Raw genomic sequence first — 19,069 nt, forward strand, 5'->3', positions numbered from 1 at the left:
AGCGATGAGAGTTCAGCCATACAGATAGTATGGCTGAATTCGCAGCGCTCCCGCAGCAAACTCGCACGGGACCCTTTTTTGGGTCCGCAACAGAATCGGATCGCATGGGGGTTCACACCATGCGATCCGATTCCTGTGCGAGTCGGCAGATCGCACTGCGATATGCGGACGGATCTGGGGGTGTCATTAACATATCATTGACACTCCCAGCCGTCCGCATAGGGCAGTGTGAACTGCCGGCGGGAGGTGTGCGATGCGGGTAAACGCCGCGGATTTGCGGCGTTCCCGCATCGCTATAGTGTGAACCCGGCCTAAAAGCCCATAAACTCCACTCTAGGTTAGCCTATGTGTCCATGCACATATGGACGTTTTTAGCTTTAATGAGCAGTAGAGTTTATGGGCTTTTTTCTGAACGCCAGAAATTCGCGTTCAAAGTGCAGTTTTTCACCGCCAAAAAACGACAAACCCAGATAAATGTGCATAAAAGATCATAAACACTCGTTAATTAGTGTTCGGCGCTCTATTTTTTCAATGCATTGTGGGATTTTTGGAGTGTGTTCTGTGTATTTTTATTAAAATCGCCCATAAACGCTAGTACAAAATGCTGTTAAAAGCACATTTTTCAACCAGTGTTTTCTGCCAGCAATCTGGCGTCCATAAAAAGCTTTTTTGAGCTTCAGTGTGCATGGAGCCTTATGCAACATATATCATGGAGCTGTGCATTTTACATTACAGTCTGTATTTTCCCTTACAGTGCACTATGAAGAGTGGGAATATGGAACATTTTCAAATGCTTTCTGGTACTAAAAGTAATAATAGGAAAGACCAAGTCTGCAAAGTGTTAAGCAGGATGTGGGATAAGGCACTTGAATATTGTATAGACCAGTGATTGCGAACCTTGGCACTCCAGATGTTTTGGAACTACATTTCCCATGATGCTAATGCACTCTGCAGTATAGTTGAGCATCATGGGAAATGTAGTTCCAAAACATCTGGGGTGCCAAGGTTCGCCATCACTGGTATAGACCATAGCAATTTCATTGTATAACTCGGAAGAGAGCCATTAAAAACATATCGATCTTTCATCGATATTCTTCAATTAAATCCCTATGTACTGGCATTTTTCAGCAATGATTTCACAATGGATTAAATAACATTAACTACATAAGGCCCCCAAAAAAGCAACCAATTCTTATTTTAAAAATACTTCTTGCAACTCCCTAAAAGAGAAGGTGATCGTGTGCATTTCCAGCAGTCATAGGCAACTGTAATTGCACAGAATATTTTATCAAATTAGATAAACTCCATCAGTGTGGCCGATCCTTCATTTTTTATGCAAGAATCCAAAGTACACTGAGTGCTGGTAATGTTGTGCAAGGATCATTGGGGGTCCCTGAGCTCAGTAAACTAATAAAACATACATCTCCCTACTCCTTGCTTGCTGTGAGAGATCTGTCTATGGCCAAACAATGTATAATTACTTGGAGAACAACTCTTCTACATACTACATTATGTACAGTCTATACTGCTGGTGAAATCATTATCCAAAAAAGGTCCATGCCCAGCACATACTACATCCTGGCTTGGATGATCCTGTAGTTCAATTCAGAAATAAAGATAATGACCAGAACAAGTAATGATTTTTACTATAGGAATCCCTATCAGCTTATGTCACTGAGGAAAGAATACTGATTTCCAAAGTATTTGATACATTTGCCCTAAACAACAAAATAATAAAAATACAGTAGACATAATTGCCCAGGTTTCTCTAACTTCCCCTCTGGTTTTAACAGTAAAAATAAGGTAACAATTTAAATAAGGTAACATGATAGAATCTTGAAGTTCACATCTTTCAGACTGCACATTCAACACTGCATACTTTATCACTTTTTCCAATCAAAACCTTATTGGTTTACTCTACAAGTGAGTACATAATTTAAAATAACCTAGTCATTAAAATCCTGAACCTCAGACATTGAGGTTAACCAGTTCATTATATTTTGCTCTAGTGCCCTATAGTTGTTAACAGTTTCAAATTTGTACAGGAATAACAAGCCATCACAGACTCATTAAACCTAATGGAAGGAATAGAACACTGCTTTCTACAATACCACCTACAGTCAGCTGCAGCATTCTGCCTGATACACAATAAAATACATTTATTCCTTCTTTCTGTCCGTCTTGTCCTTGCTGGGTGCAACCTGAATGCTTTTCCACACCTCGGTGTACAGGAGCGTACCCAAAAACACAAATATGGTACCAATCCAGTGCCATGTAGTGAATGGATTCTTGAAATACAGAATGGAGAAGATGAGGCTGAAAAATTTTCGGAGTGTAACAACTAGGGTGACTGTGAGCGAAGGACACTCTGTAGTAAGAATAAACACTCCTCTGATGCACACATATCTTGTGAAAAACGTTAAGGCAAAAATAAAACACAGTAAGAAAAAAGGAATAATCAATAGGCCAAAGCACCTACAGTACCTTGAAAAAGTATGCATACCCCTTGACATTTTCCATATTTTGTCATGTTAAAACCAAAACTACCCTGAACACACCATCCCCACCGCGAAACATGGTGGTGGCAGCATCATGCTGTGGGGATGCTTTTCTTCAGCAGGGGCAGGGAAGATAGGTAGATGGATGGAGCCAAATACAGGGCAATCTTAGAAGAAAACTTGTTAAGAGAGTCTGCAAAAGACTTGAGACTGGAGTGGAGGTTCACCTTCCAACAGGACAATGACCCCAAACATACAGCCAGAGCTACAGTAGAATTGTTTAGAGCAGGGGTCTCCAAACATTCTAAACAAAGAGCTGGTTTATTGTCCTTTAGACTCTTGGAAGACTGGACTTTGGCCAGTGGGCGTGGACATTTTCCTGGCATCAGTAGGAGTAAACATCTGGTACTAGGGGGAGGAATAGTGCCCCATTGCTGGTATCATAGGGAGGAATAGTGCTACATTAGGGGTGTCAGTGGGAGAAATGGTGCTCCATTGTCAGCGTCAGATTGGAGAATAGGGTCTTGTATCAGTGGGAGGGATAGTGCCCCAAGGGCAAGCAAAGGGCCACATCCAGCCCTCAGTATGGAGACCACTGGTTTACAGCAAAGCATATTCATGTGTTAGAATGACCCAGTCAAAGTCCCCACCTACAGTGGATATGAAAAATCTGTTAAAATGTCAGGTTTCTGTGATGTAGTAAAAAATTAAAAAACTAAAATAATGTGGTTGCATAAGTGTACATACCGTCTTATAACTGGGGATGTAGCCCCATGTTCACAACTAGGCAATTACATTCAAACTCATGTTAAGTAAGAGTCAGTACACACCTTCCATCATTTAAAGTGCCTCTGATTAACCCCAAATAAAGTTCAGCTGTTCTAGTAGGTCTTTCCTGCCATTTTCTTAGTTTGCACCCTACAGCGAAGGCCATGGACCACAGAGAGCTTCACAACCATCAGAGGGATCTTACTGTTTAACCACTTGCCACCCAGGCCAATTCTGACATTTCTCTCCTACATGTAAAAATCAGAATTCTTTTGCTAGAAAATTACATAGAACCCCCAAACATTAGATATGATTTTTTTTAGCAAAGGCCCTAGAGAATACAATGGCGGTCGTTGCAACTTTTTATCTCGCACGGTATTTGCGCAGCAATTTATCAAACGTGTTTGTTGTGGAAAACAAAACAAAACACTTCTGTGCAAAAAAAAAAGTAAAGTTAGCCCAATTGCTTTGCATTATGTGAAAGATGAAGTTACGCCAAGTAAATAGATACCTAACATGTCACACTTCAAAATTGCACACGCTCGTGGAATGGCGCCAAACTTCGGTACTTAAAAATCCCCATAAGCAACGCTTTCAAAATTTTTACTGGTCATGTTTTGAGTTACAGAGGATATCTAGGGCTAGAATTATTGCTCTCACTCTAATGTTCACGGTGATACCTCACATGTGTGGTTTGGACACAGTTTTCATATGTGGGCAGGACTTATGTGTGTGTTTGCTTCGGTGTGTGAGCACACGGGTACAGGGACACTTAAAAAAAAAAAAGAAATTCTCTTTTTATTGCCAATTTCACTTTTTTTTTTTAAAACATTTTTTGATCACTTTTATCCCTATTACAAGGAATGTAAACATCCCTTGTAATAGGAATATGGCTTTATCGGTCCTCTTTACACTGAGATATGGTGTCAATAAGACCCCACATCTCACCTCTAGGCTGGAAAGCCTGAAATAAAAAAAATAAAAAAATAAAAAAAAACACACACACACACAACATGATTTCGGCTTCCCAGCCGAGGCGACGCCATTTGTTTGAATGCTGAGGCCGAGCGTGACATCATAACATCGCACCCAGCCTCCGAATGATCATAGAGACTGCGGCAACCATCTGATCTGCAGGAAATCTCTATGGTAAACATCGGGGCCGGCGGATCCCATGGAAAGGCAAAAGGCATTCATTAAATATACCATGAAACATAGTGAAGACAGTCATCAAGTGGACAAAATATGGCACAACAGTACCAAGAACAGGACGTCCTGCCAAAATTGATGAAAAGACGAGAAGAAAACTGGTCATGCAGGCTGCCAAGAGGCCTACAGCAACATTAAAGGAGCTGCAGGAATATCTGGCAAGTACTGGTTGTGTGGTACATGTGACAACAATCTCCCGTATTCTTCATATGCAAGAGCTATGGGTGGCAAGACGGAAGCCTTTTCTTCCAAAGAACATCAAAGCTCGGCTAAATTTTGCAAAAAACACATCTGACGTCTCCCAAATCATGTGAGAAAATGTGTTATAGTCCGATGAAACCAAGGTTAAACTTTTTGGCCATAATTCCAAAAGGAATGTTTGGCGCAAAAACACTGCACATCACCAAAAGAACACCATACCCAAAGTGAAACATGGTGGTGGCAGTATCATGCTTTGAGGCAGTTTTTCTTCAGCTGGAACAGGGGCCTTAGTCAAGGCAGAGGGAATTATTAACAGTTCTAAATACCAGTCAATATTGGCACAAAACCTTCAGGCTTCTGCTAGAAAGCTGAACATGAAGAGGAACATGTCATCTTTCAGCATGACAACGACCCAAAGCACTCATCCAAAGCAATAAAGGAATGGTTTCACCAGAAGATTCAAGTTTTGGAATGGCTTAGTCAGAGCCCAGACCTGAATCCAGTTGTGGGATGATCTGAAGAGGGCTGTGCACATGAGATGCCCTCGCAATCTCACAGATTTGAAGTGTTTTTGAAAAGAGTGTGCAAATATTGCCAAGTCAAGATTTGCAATGCTGATAGACTTATACACAAAAAGACTGAGTGCTGTAATAAAATCAAAGGGTGCTTCAACAAAGTATTAGTTTAAGCGTGTGCACACTTATGCAACCATATTTAATTTATTTTTACTTCCCTCAATCTAAAAGATTTCAGTTTGTTGTTCAGAATTATACAGTTTATAGGTCACATTAAAAGGTGGAAAAAGTTCTGAAATTATTTATCTTTGTCTATTTTTTTTTTTTACCTCACAGAATCCTGACATTTTAACAGATGTGTGTAGACTTTTCATATCCACTGTACCTATGATGCATGCTTAGTGTTAGTCCCCAAACTGCATAACTTTACATTTATCAACATAAAACCTAATTTGCCACATAGTTGGCCAATTAAACAGTGCACTGAGGTCAGCTTGTAAGTTGGAGACATCCTGTAAGGACGTTATTTCACTGCATAGCTTGGTGTCATCTGCAAAGACTAATGCTGGCCATACACTATATGAAAAATCAGCCGAAATTCAGTCATTTGGCCAGTTAGTTTGTTTTTCGGCCAGTTAACGGGCACAAAAAAAAAAAAAAAAAAAAAAATCGGTAATCATTGCAACGTTTTTGAGCTGAAAAAACAAAGGACAAGTTTGGAAATTTTCTGCTGAACTAACAAAAAATTGAAACGTTAATGCGTTTCCAGTCCAAATTGTATGCACTAGGTATATGTTAAAAAAAAAAAAAAAAAAAAAAACACACAACACACTATGGATTAATTTATGTCCACTGAACAATTTATCAGTCATTACATGATGGTCCTATTGTTTGCTCTCATAGCCGAATGTTTGTTTTTCAAAAATGGGTTTGGCTGATTCAGACAATTCACAATAAGAATCATTAACCGCTATGCTCTAAATTCAGGCATTTTAGTCAGTTTTCTATTCATTTACAAACTAATTTTTCCAAGCCTGTAGACTCTACCTTACACATTAACCATGTGGGGAACTGTGCCAAACACTTTTGTGAAATCCAAGTATACCATGTCCACAGCCACCCCTCTTTCCAAGGTTTTACTTATCTCCTCATAAAAAGAAATCACTTTTGTTTAACATCTGTCTTTCATGAATCCATGCTGTCTATTGCCTAAAATATTTTGTTCCAGCAAGAACTCATCTATATGGTCTTTTAGTAAACTCTCCCGTATCTTCCCAACTATAGGAGTTAAACTACCAGGTCTATAGTTACGTGGTAAAGACTTTGATCCCTTTTTAAACATAGGCACCACATTGGCCCTATGCCAATCCAGTGGCACCATTTCAGTCATTAAAAAAAAAAAAGAGTTCCTAAAAAATAAAAACAATGACTTTGAAATGACAGCTCAATTCTTTTAGGACCTGTGCGTGTGCGCCATCTGGTCCAGGTGCTTTATCCACCTTTATTCTGTCTAAATATTTCTGGACCATATCAATTTTGAGCCATCGTGGATCATTTAGGGCTGTCAATACTTTTCCCATTATGGACATGAGCTACCCCATGTTCCTTTGTATACACAGTGCTTAAGAAGTTATTTAAAAGATCTGCCTTCTCTTTGTCCCCAGTCACCCACTCAAGATTATTTTGTAAAGGACCTACATGCTCAGACCTGACCTTTTTACTATTAATATTTGAAGAATTTTTGGGGGTTTGCCCTACTATCTTTTGCAAGCTGTCGTTCATTTTGAATTTGTGCGACTTAAATTTGTGATGTCTTCAAAGTAATTCATGTACTACTTTGGTCTGACTTTCATGCAACTTGAGGGCCACAGACTTCAATGTTAACCCTCAACAGTTGTGTGAAACTCATACCTGAATGTGTTACATGCAATAGTGGGTCTGACTTTGCAGAGGGAAAACAAGTCACATCCAAGTTGCACCCATCCAAAGTTGAGCTCCAAAGTTGTGCGGACTTTGAAGTCGTAGAAGTGTGAATGGAGCCTAAAACCATTTTAAGGTGTTGTTTTATTATACCATTAATGCGCCGTTAGTTGAAATCAGGGAAAAATAGGATTTTTGTACTCACCGTAAAATCCTTTTCTCTGTAATTCACCGACCGACACAGCTCCTCTCTGTAACTAAATGGGTTGTATAGCCTGCCATTAGGAGAAACTAGGCAAAATTGTTACACAATACACAGAACTTTAATCTCGCCCTGTGCGGACCCTGTGCTATCAACCCTTTCCACTGCTCCTAGCAGCTTCAGTACGTCAACCAGCAGTATAACGTAGAAAAAAGGGAGGGGTGGGTGCTGAGTCATTCGGTGATTTACAGAGAAAATTATTTTACGGCGAGTACAAAAAAATTCTATTTTCTCTTATATTCACCGACCGACAGCTCCTCTCTGTAACTAAATGGGACATCCCCAAGCAGTGCCAAACGAGGGGTGGGGAAAAAAAACAGCATAAAAACCCCATCCACCATGGCAAGTGGGAACTAGTGAAACTAAACCCACAAAAAAACAGCAGTGTGTGGGAAAACACTACTATATAACCGGGTGTCCTCAACAGGAGTGATCCCCAAGACCGCAACATTGCGGAAGTAATGCAACAGTGCATTAACAAAACAGTACTGCGTTTTTATCAAAAAAACAGGAAAAATTCAACCGCAACTACACGGCCGCCTGCAAAACTTTGCGGCCAAAACAGGCATCATCGATGCACTGACATCTACCCAGTAGAACATGGTAAATATATGGACAGACGGCCAGGTCGCCGCCTTACACACCTGAGCGACAGATGTTCCGTATGCTCTTGTACAGTGGGCCGTGACTGGAAAGGGGAGCACCTGCCCCTTCAAGGCGTAGGCTTGGACTACAATCTGTCTGATCCACCTGGAAATTTCTTAGGACCAGACACCGAAACAAACAGTGAGTCTGACTTCCGAAAGGGAGCTGTGGCAGACAAGTACACCTTCAGAGCTCTAACCACATCGAGAGCGTGAAGGGCCACCTCCTTGGGGTGCTTCGGCTTAGGACAACGATGGTAATATAATGTCCTCATTGATATGAAAAGCCGAAACCACTTTCGATAGAAAGGATGGTTGTGGACGCAACACACCTTATCCCTGTGGATGACCAGATAAGGCGACTTGCAGGACAAGGCCTCCAATTCCGAAACCCTCCTGGCCGATGTGATGGCCACTAGAAAAACCACCTTCTGTGAAAGGGTCAACAGGGGAATCTCCCTGATATTTTCAAATGGCAGCTTCTGAAGAGCTGACAACACCAGGTTCAAATCCCATGGGGGTAATAGAGGACGCACCAGAGGGACTACATGTCATACCGCCTGAAAAAAGGTACTCACTAATGTGTGAGATGCCAGGGGTCGCTGAAAAAAGACAGCCAAGGCTGAAATTTGCCCCTTAATGGTGCTCAACGCCAATTTCTGGTCTACTCCTTGCTGAAGAAACAGCAGGATCCTGGATATAGAAAAGGAGCGCGGTTGCCACCCATTCTCCTCACACATGGAGATGTAGGCCTTCCAGGTACGATGGTATATCTTCCGTGAAGAAGATTTCCACGCCCTCAGCATAGTTGGAATCACCGAGTCTGACAGACCCCTGTTCCTCAGCACCTAGCTCTCAATAGCCATGCCGTTAAAGCCAGCAATGGTAAAGCAGGGTGAAAGATTGGACCTTGAGATAGACGCACCAGGTCTGCATACCAGGGCCGCTGAGGCCAATCTGGGGTAACCAGGATTACTGGAATCCCTTCGGCTTCCACTCTGCAAAGCAGACATGGCAATAGTTTTAGTGGAGGAAAGACGTAGATCAGCTGGTACTGATCCCACGGAGCCACCAGCGCGTCTGATGTGTCTGCCCACGGATCTCTTGTCCTGGACACGAATCTGGGCACCTTCCGATTGAGACGAGAGGCCAATAGATCCACATCTGGTGTGCCCCACTTCAGCCTGAATATCTCCGGATGCAATGCCCACTCTCCTGGGTCTAGCATCGGTCCCTGCCAATTTTCCACCCCCGGGATGTAAATGGCCGACAGGGCCGGAACGTGTCACTCTGCCCACCGAAGTATGTGAGCGACCTCCCGAGCAGTGGCTGAGCTTCTTGTTCCCTCTTGGTGATTTATATATGCCACAGCCGTGGCATTGTCCGACTGTATCCTTGTCGGACGCCCCTGAAGACACATCGACCATGTGTGGAGACACAGCCTGATCGCTCTCAATGCGAGCAGATTGATCAGCAACTTGGATTCTTCCGTCGCCCAGAGCCGACTGAATCCCCATCACTCCACCCCAGCCGGATATACTGGCGTCCGTAGTGATCACCATCCATTTCAGAGGAAGGAACGATTTTCCGGACTGAATCACCGGGGACCTCAACCACCAGATCAGGGAGTGTCTGACTGGCTGGCTCACCTGGATCTGCCGATCCAGGGACAACGGAGATTTGTCCCATTTTGTCAATATCTCCTTCTGCAGGACTCTGGTGTGGAACGGGGCATAAGGTACTGCCTCGAAGGAGGCTACCATGAGCCCCACCACTCACATGCAAAAGCGGAGTGATGACCACTTGCTGTTCATCAGTAGTTTGACTGCAGATCTGAGAGTCAGTAATTTGTATGAGGGGAGAAAAACCCTTGCTTCCCTGGAGTCCAACAGCAACCCCAGGTACTCCAGACGCTGAGTCGGTACAACCACGACTTCTTTAGGTTCAACAGCCACCCAAATTCTTGCAGGGACTGCAAGGTGATCACCACATCCTCCTCTAATTTTGAGGCAGAAGAAGCTCTCAGGAGGAGATCGTCTAGGTAACCCAGGATCGCGATCCCGCGTTGTCTCAACAACACCAATACTGGATCCAGTACTTTGGTAAAGACTCGGGGGGCTGATGCCAGGGCAAAAGGAAGAGCCACAAACTGGTAGTGGGCTTCCCCGACTGCCAAATGCAGAAACTTTTGATGCCGAAGGCATATGTGTATGTGCAGGTAGGCATCCTGAATGTCCAAGGACGCCAGGAAGTCCCCTTGATGGAGTGCAGCGACTACTGAGCGAACTGATTCCATTCTGAACCTCTGCACTTTTACAAAGTGATTGAAGGCTTTTAGGCCCAATATTGGACTTACCCCTTCCTTCTTGGGAACCACAAACAGATTTGAGTAGAACCCCTGGAAGCGTTCCGATTCCGGAACTGGTACAATCACCCCGATTCAGCAAGTCCCTCACCGCCCCTAACAGGGCCTCCCGGCGAACTAGGGACACGGGTATGCTGGAAGGGAAGAATCTGGTTGGCGGATAAGAGAGAAACTATCTTGTAGCCTGTGGAAATCAGATCGCAGACCCATTGGTCTGATAACCGGGAGGTCCACCGGGCTGCAAACTCCCAAAGATGACTCGGATAGGGGCAAACCTTCATGTGGTAGCACTTTTGTGCACAGGCTTGCGGTTCCAGGGACGCTTCTGACCATCTGTGGGTGTTTTGCCGAAACACCGGGTGGACGAAAAAGCCGCTTGCGAGTGGAAAAAGAGGGCACTTTCCTGCAGCGTGGCTCCTTAGCCTTCCTGGCCTGTGGGAGTAGTGTACTCTTAACACCCGTGGCATTTTCAATAATGTGATCCAACGAGGCTCCAAAGAGCCGTTCGCCAAGGAAGGGAAGATCCGTCAGGGCTTTCTTGGATGCCTGGTCAGCAGAACAGCATTTCAGCCAAATGAGGCGCCTCAGCACCCGGCTGACACTGAGGCACTGGATAACATCCAGGGCCACGTCACAAACGTACTTAAGACCATGCACTAGTTGGTCTGCTAGCTCTACAAAGACCAGGGAGGCGTTCTGCTCTCCCATCTCGTGGTGCAAAAGTTTTGCCCACTCAGTCAGTGTCTGCGACACCAGTGCGGATGCCAGTACAGGTCGCACGGCCGCCCCCCCCCCCCCGTAAACAAGGAACGAGCCACTACCTCGGCCTTCCTGTCTGTGGGATCCTTGAATGCAGGAGTCCCATCAACCGGAATCGTGGTTACTTTATTTAACTTGACAATGGGGGGTCCACGACCGGAGGAGCCGACCACTTTTTGAGAAGGCTTTCCTCAAAGGGGTAACGCACCGCCATATTTTTGGGAACCGAAAAGGTCCGTTGCGGGTGACCCCATTCCCTGTAGATGAATTTGTCAAAATAAGTCAAATACGGGAACATCTTAGGTGAACGTGCTGGCTTGCGGGAACCAAAAGGGACCGGTACATCAGCAGAGGAATCAGCTGGCTCCTGAATCTTCAGGGTATGACACACTGCTCCAACAAGCGCCTTGTCGCGCCTGGACCTGGAAGGGGAATCATCCTCACTGTCTGAACGGTCCTGGTCAGCAACGTCTGATAGGTCAGAGCAGGGGTCTCCAGCCGCAGGGGTCTCCAGCCGCCCTCCAGGGCCCGAGTCTGCATCAGAGCTCTTCCCAGAGGATGGGGGGGGGGGCAGGGGCCTCTTGCGTGCACCTTTCCTGCCACGTGCCGCCTCTATCTTAGCAACATAGGAGTCAAGGACCGCCGTCAGGGTGTTCATGCGTACCGCGTTAACCGCAGGTGACCCGGTTGCTATAGCCTGGATTTCGGTGAAAGAAACAACAGTTTCTGAAGCCATGTTGACCCTAGCCTGTCTGCCACCTGCAAAGGGACTTAGAACAATGAAGGTTCCACCCTCCTGCTGCCGCCGCGTGAGGGGGGTAGAGGGGTACTTAGCGCTAGACTCACCACCCTGGGGCATTCTGTGAAAAGCCACAAGCAGTGCCAGTAGTCCCTAGGAGGTTCCCAGTTGCAGAGAGGAGAAAACTGTCAGCAGCAGCAGCTATAAACAGAGGTGCAACGATCTGCAGAGCAGCTTCAGTGTTCAGCAAAGAGCCATCCAGCGTCCTGCACACAATGAACACAGGAAGCAGCAAGTGAAAGCACATGTAATGCTGCCACAAGAGGACAGCGGTGAAAAAAGCGCTCAGGCTTTGAGAAAATGGCCGCCAATGTAATCAATAGGAAATCCTCAAGAAAATGGCGCCATGCGGTGACAGAACAAAAAATAAAACCATGCTGCCTGCTAACAGTCAGAACAACCTCCACACGCACCTTGTTTGAGACCCCCAGACCTGGACCAGGACTAACGCCAGCCGCACAGAGCCCCCACAGGTGAGAAACAGCGACACACACACACACACACACACACACACACACACACACTGCCCGCAGCTCATGCAGACACCCCCCTCAGAGGGGGAAGGAGGGGTGATAGGGACTTGGGAGAGAAGATAGGGAGGTGAGGTGGCCCCCAAATCGACCCCCCAGGGAATGCCATGCTGCTCTCCCGACCGAAGCAGGGAGAGCCATACTTACCAGTCCTGAAGTGCTGGGAGACATTCCATCACAGACCTACTCCTGCGCAGTTACAGGGTAGCTGTTGGCCTCGGTATACTGTGATCCAGACATCAGTAGCCCGGTCATATGTATACCCCAGAGCATTGAAGCTCACCGACCACCTCTGGAGCTGAGGCATGACGTGGCCTGCCGAGCCTTAGCTGCGGCCAGCTCACGCTCGATGGCCGGACTGGGGAGCAAAATATGGACCGAGGGGCCCACGGGGTTTCCTAGGTCATTCTCCTTGCTAGGCAAAATAAAAACTGAAGCTGCTAGGAGCAGTGGGAAGGGTTGATAGCACAGGGTCTGCCCCCAGGGGCTGGATTAAAGTTCTGTGTATTGTGTAACAATTTTGCCTAGTTTCTCCTAATGGCAGGCTATACAACCCATTTAGTTACAGAGAGGAGCTCTGTCGGTCGGTGAATATAAGACAAAATAAGTCCCTATTGTAGTTAACAAGGGTATCTGAAAGTCAACTTCTGAAGCGACTTCTCATATCTTCAACGTATGTCACAGTAAGAAGCTTTCTATGCTAATATTAAGCAATGCGCTTAATTGTGTATTGTGTCACTGGTCACCGATACCACAGACATCAACGCTAATAATGAGAATGTGCTGTGGGAATGGCGTTTCTCTTAAATTTCAAACAATGATATAAAAAGGTAATTAGAATGAAAATTCACAGAAGCAAAGAATATGTTTGCAGCAAGGATACTGTGTAATGATGTTCATGAGCAAATAAAACCACAGGATTGGCATCTGGATCCCCAATAGAGGAAGTTGGTAGGGTTCTGTAACACAAAGAATAACAAATCAGTAGCACAGATATTGGCATCAAGAAAATCATCTTTTTTTTTTTTTAAACAAACAGAGAACTGATCTGGATAGTTGGAACAAAGTCAGAAATCATTTACTGCATGCTTGTCCCAGGTCAATGATGTCAAGTACCTAAATCAGACTGACAACACGACATTGAGAGCACTAGCATTTTCAGAAGGTAAGGAGCAAAATAGCAGCATCCACATTTCTTATAGGACAGGTTTTCACCTAAAGCTCACTAAAGTGATGTTTAGTCTCTCCCTGCTTACCTTGATGTGAATAATATGTCAAAGTGTGGTCATCTATACTGTGCTTTGCATAGGAAGCAACTTCTCCCTATTTAAAGGAAGCAGAGTATAGCAAAAAAACAAAACAAACAAAAAAAAAACCTGCCCAAGCCAATTTTCAGCTTTCAGCGCTGATGCGGTTTAAATGACAGTTGTGTGGTCATGCTACACTGTATCCAAACAGAATTTTTATCATTTTGTTCCCACAGAGCTTTCTTTTGATGGTATTTGATCATCTCTGCATTATAATAGGATTTTTAAAACAGCTTACCTGTAAAAATTATTTTCTTTGAAGTACATCATGGGACACAGAGCCATAGTAGTTACTATGTGGGTGATAGGCCACCTCCAGGTGATTGACACTGGCACACCCTAAAACAGAAAGTCCACTCCCTATATAACCCCTCTCACTACTGGGAGTACCTAAGTTTTTGTGGCAAAGCAATACACCAGAAAGAAGGGAGGGGCCTCTGTGTTCTGTGATGTACTTCAAAGAAAAGGATTTTACAGGTAAGCCGTTTTAAAAATACTATTTTCTTTTCATACATCACGGGACACAGAGCCATAGTAGTTACTGTGTGGGATGTCCCATAGAAATGCCAACTGAAGGGAGGGAGACGCAACAAAAAGTCAAGATATCATGACCTTTTACATCTACTTAATAGAATCTGGTAAATGTATGGACTGAAGACCAAGTTGCGGCCTTGCAGATTTGAGCCATGGAGGCTTGGTGATAGATTTGGATGCTGCCTGTCCTCTCTTAGGACCTTCCGGCAACACAAACAAAACATGTGTTTTTTACGAATCTGAGCAGTCGCATTCAAGTAGACCTTGACCTCTCTTACCACATCAAGAGAATGTAGTGACCTTTCTTCTGCAGAAAAAGGTTCTGGAAAAAAAATGAAGGCAGAATAATATCCGGATTTAAAATGACAACCTGACACTACCTTTGGTAGGAAATTAGGATGAGAGCACAGTACAACATTATCCTTGTGAATAGTCACTTTACAAGAAAGAGCAGCCATCGATACCCTTCTTGCAGAAGATACGGCAACCAGAAAAACGAATTTCCTTGTCAAAAAAGGACCAAGGGAATATGTCGTATTGGCTCAAAAGGCTGTTTCTGTAATGCCAACAGGACAAAATTCAAGTCCTAAGGGTTCAGAGGTGACCTGACCAGAGGATTAATCCACGTTACCCCCTGAATAAAGTTACGAACCAGAGAGTGCTAAGCAAGTGATCATTGAAAAAATACTGATAAGGCCGACACCTGGCCTTTGACAGCACTCAAGGCCAGCCAGCTTAATTTCTAATCCCATCTGTATAAAGTCAAGGATTACCTATGACATATGTCCTGGGGTGCCAACCCCTGGATTCACACCAGGAGACATATGCCTTCCAGACTCTATAATATATGACTCTGGAGGCCGGCTTCCTAGTATTAACCAAAGTAGACACTAATGAAGCTGACAGCTGGGTCTCAATAGCCTAACCGTTAAATTTATCGTTTAGCATAAAAGGTAGGATGGAATACCGGACCTTGCAAGAGAAGGTCTGGTCATGGTGGTAGGGTCCATGGGACTCCTACCGCCATCTTTACGATCTCTGCATACCAAGATCTCCTGGGCCACAAGAATCGCCACCTTCTATTGCTGCTTGATCCTGCAAAGAAGTCACGGAAGCAACAGAACAAGAGGGAATGCATAAATCAGTAAAAACTGATCCCACGGGAAAATCAAGACATCTGTTCCATATGCCAGGGGATCCTTTGTCCTTGACACAAACTTGTCAATCTTTTTGTTGAACCTGGACGTAAACAGATCCACGTTCAGAATTCCCCCATCTTTGACATATTGATAGAAAGATGTTGGAGTGAAGAGACCATTCTCCTGACTGCTGGCAACTCAAGTAGTCCACATGCCAATTCTCTATTACTGGAATGAATGTTTTCTGTCCAAGTTAGGATATGATTCACCTCTCTCTGGGCCGCAAGACTTCCCGCGCCCCCTTGGTAATTGATATAGGCCACTGCTGTGGCATTATTGGATTGGATTCTGATAAGACAATTCCGTAATCTGAGCGTCCAGGCCTTCAGGGCCAGGCATGCTGCCCGAATCTATAGAATATTGATGGACAAGGTCATTGTTGATTTGGACCATTTTCCTTGGACAAAAGCTTCTTCTATCTAGGACTGCTCCCCAGCCCAGAAGGCTGGCATCCGTTTCCACCTTCCAGGTAACTGGTGAAAAGGATTTTGCTTTTTGGAGATTCTTGGTTATCAGCCACCAACTGAGGCTTTGACGCACATTTGGAGATAAATGCATTGGGGAGTCTAGAGCCTGGACCCTCTTGTTCCAAGTTGATAGGACACTGTTTAGCAGCAGTCTCAAATAAAACTGAGCATAAGGAACAGCCTCGGATGAAGCCACCATCTTTCCCAACAATCTCATGCAAAGTCGAATAGAAGGATTCTTCTTTGCTTTGACCACCTAAATCAGTTCCCTTATGGAACTGATCTTTGCCTGGGGCAAAAACAACCTCTTCTGAGCTGTATCTATGATCAGACCCACATATTACAATCTCCTTGATAGTTTTAAGGAAGATTTCTCTGGGTTGAGAATCCAACCTAGGTATTTCAGGTAGCTGACCGTGGTGACCAAACTCTGGTTTAAGTGGACTACTGACTGATCTATCAAGAGTAGATTGTCTAAGTAAGCTAGAATCATTATACCCTGAGCCTTTAATCTGGCTAAAGGGGAGCCAAGACCTTTGTAAACACTCAAAGTGCAGTAGCTAGACTGAAAGGCAGAGCTACAAACTGAAAATTAAGATTTTCTATCTTGAAGCGTAGATATTTCTGGTGAGTGGGAAAAATAGGTACATGGAGATTCTTGATGTCGATTGACGATAGCAGTTCTCCACCTCGTAGAATGGAGACCACTGATTAGATTGACTCCATGTGAAAAGAGCGGATATTCAAAAACTGGTTTAGATCTTTGATATCTAAAATGGGTACGACATCCCTGTTCTGTTTTGGTACCATGAAAAGGTTTGAATAAAACCCTAACCCTCGCTCTTCCATGGGGACCACTGAAATCACCTTTTGAGACAAGAGATGGTCCAAAGCTAGAAAGAGACTTTTTTCTGGATCTCTGGGAACATTTGATCTGAGAAAACAAGGAGACGGGAACTCTAGTTTGTATCCTAGAGATATTGAGGAAGCCACCCATTTGTCTTGACATTGTTCCTGCCAGACCCTTTAGAACTGCAGAAGTCTTCCCCCCACTCGAGCGAGCGGGGGGCACGCCCTGTAAGGGGGTTTTAGTAACTTGTTTTGTGGGTTTTCTTCCTCAGGTCCTCTTTTGTCCCTGGAGTTGACCCAGAGGTTTACCTATTGAACTTGACAGTGGAGGCCGTCGTGACTGCCTGGAGGCTGATGCTCCTGGCACTGAAGAAGCTTGTTTAAAAAGAAAAATGCCTAAACCTCTTCTTAACTGGCAAAAGGGAACTTTTCCCATTATAAATTCTATGGATGTATTTATACAGATCGTCAACAAACAGCCGTTCACCGCAAAATGGAAAACTAGCCAAGAGCTTTTTGCATGGTGCTTCGGCTGACCAATTTTTCAACCATAGAACTCTACGCACATGCACCAGCCCGAGCAAAAGTCGTGAGGCCTGGAGAATAGAATCTCTCATAGCGTCTATTGTAAAACATAATGACCCTGATATCCTGGCCAAATCTTGGGCCTGCTGATCAAGAATAATCTTGAGCACCTGTTTAAACTGGTCTATTAAGGATTGACATACACCGATCGCTGCCAGCGCAGGCTGAACCACTGAACCTGCCAGAGAAATATTGTTTTTAAATAGGAATTCCAACTTCTTATCCATTGGATCCTTCAGCATTTGAGCATTGTCTACCGGACAAGTCACATTTTTATTCACAGAGCATATACCAGCATCAATTGCTAGAATCCCCCATTTCTTATTAAACTCTCCCTCCATTGGATAAAGTGTTGACAACTTTTTTGGAAGAAAAAACGTTATCTGGGTGCTCCCACTCAGAATACATAAGCTTTTTTTTTTTTTTTAAGCAATGAATGGGTAGAAAAAGCATGAATAGCCTGGGGAGGCTTTAGTGAACCCAAACAAGAAGTGGGCTCATCGACTGACTCAGCTAATGGCAGCATGAATGTGGAGTGGACCAATTCAGAAAGAGATTGTACCACCAATCTTTCAGATTGTGAATCTGATCTTTCCGTATTTGACTCTTCAGAAGAGGAGTCATCAGCTTCTTCCTAATCCCCTGAGAGAAATTCATGATCTCTCACCCCGTTCCTCAGTTTGAGGGTCCTGGGTAATGGAAGGGGACCTATCACGTTTAGTCCCACTCTGGGATGTGATTAAAGCATCAATCTTTTGCTCCAAGCCATAAAATGGTTGAGGAAAAAACCTATTCAGTAATATATACGGGGGCTGCAGTGTTAAGAGCAGCTGCAACACCCAACTCTCAGGGGAGGATGCCATCTTTTTTGAGATGGTTCTAGGCTTTTTTGTGGCTGTAGAAGTCTTTCTAGAGCCCTTTTTTTTTTAGGTGTTTTTACCCCCCTTCCGACCATAGCCCGATGCACAAAGCAGAAGTACTACCAGAAGGAACGCATCCACTACTTGAGCAATAGTCCAGCCACTGCCCCTGCCATTAATACTCAGGCTGACGCAATAGTAAATGTGTCAATGGGAAATGCTTTTGTCACCAAACCACTTTCATGCCCCTCTTTACTTGTGTCCCTCCGTCAGCTTGAAGCAGCACAAATGGAGCTTTAAAAGCACATTCCCGCGCTGGACGTCGGAGTATACCAACACCACACTAAGCTCCGCCCCTTCATCCCATTCGGGTCCTCCCTCCTATTTCTTTTTAAAAAAGTTTTCCTGCGCGAGTGCGGGCCTTTGATCCTACGGGATCATTTTGTGAGGGAGATATGGCGAGGAGGAGACCTGGAAGAAACCTCCCCCCCCCCGACTTACCGGAGGTCTGCCTGCTAGCTGGAGAAAAGAAGCCTGCTGCTCCTGACACAGAGTGATCTCTTGATGGATCCCAGGGTCCAGCTCTCTAAAAAGAGAAGTGTTTACAAGAAAAACCTTGTTTCTTCGGATACGAGGCCCGGGCACCATTCAATTTGGCCTAAAAGACACCTTGAATGGATCCGGCTGCATAGCTAGCCCCAGCAAGGATTGTTCCAGTGGAGCTCAGCACAGAACATCTTTACTCATGACCAACACCTTAGACACTGGCGAAAAAAACTGAGGTTCTCCTAGTAGTGG

General features: G+C 44.6%; 1 protein-coding gene across 1 annotated transcript in view; it reads right to left on the bottom strand.

The window, feature by feature from the left end:
* Positions 1-312: 312 nt before the first annotated feature.
* The window catches only part of SLC35B4 (solute carrier family 35 member B4), a 71,736-nt gene continuing 52,979 nt past the window's right edge, over positions 313-19,069 (bottom strand). The window contains exons 9-10 of the mRNA XM_077470792.1: positions 13,354-13,429; positions 313-2,406 (exon numbers count right to left, since the gene is read on the bottom strand). Coding sequence (XP_077326918.1) covers positions 2,160-2,406; positions 13,354-13,429 — 323 coding nt within the window. The 3' untranslated portion in view covers positions 313-2,159. The remainder of the gene's footprint in view (positions 2,407-13,353; positions 13,430-19,069) is intronic.

Source organism: Lithobates pipiens, unplaced genomic scaffold (genome assembly GCF_037356315.1).
Source record: "Lithobates pipiens isolate NorthernLeopardFrog02 unplaced genomic scaffold, aLitPip1_a1.2 Scaffold_8, whole genome shotgun sequence".
In the NCBI taxonomy this organism is placed as follows: domain Eukaryota; kingdom Metazoa; phylum Chordata; class Amphibia; order Anura; family Ranidae; genus Lithobates; species Lithobates pipiens.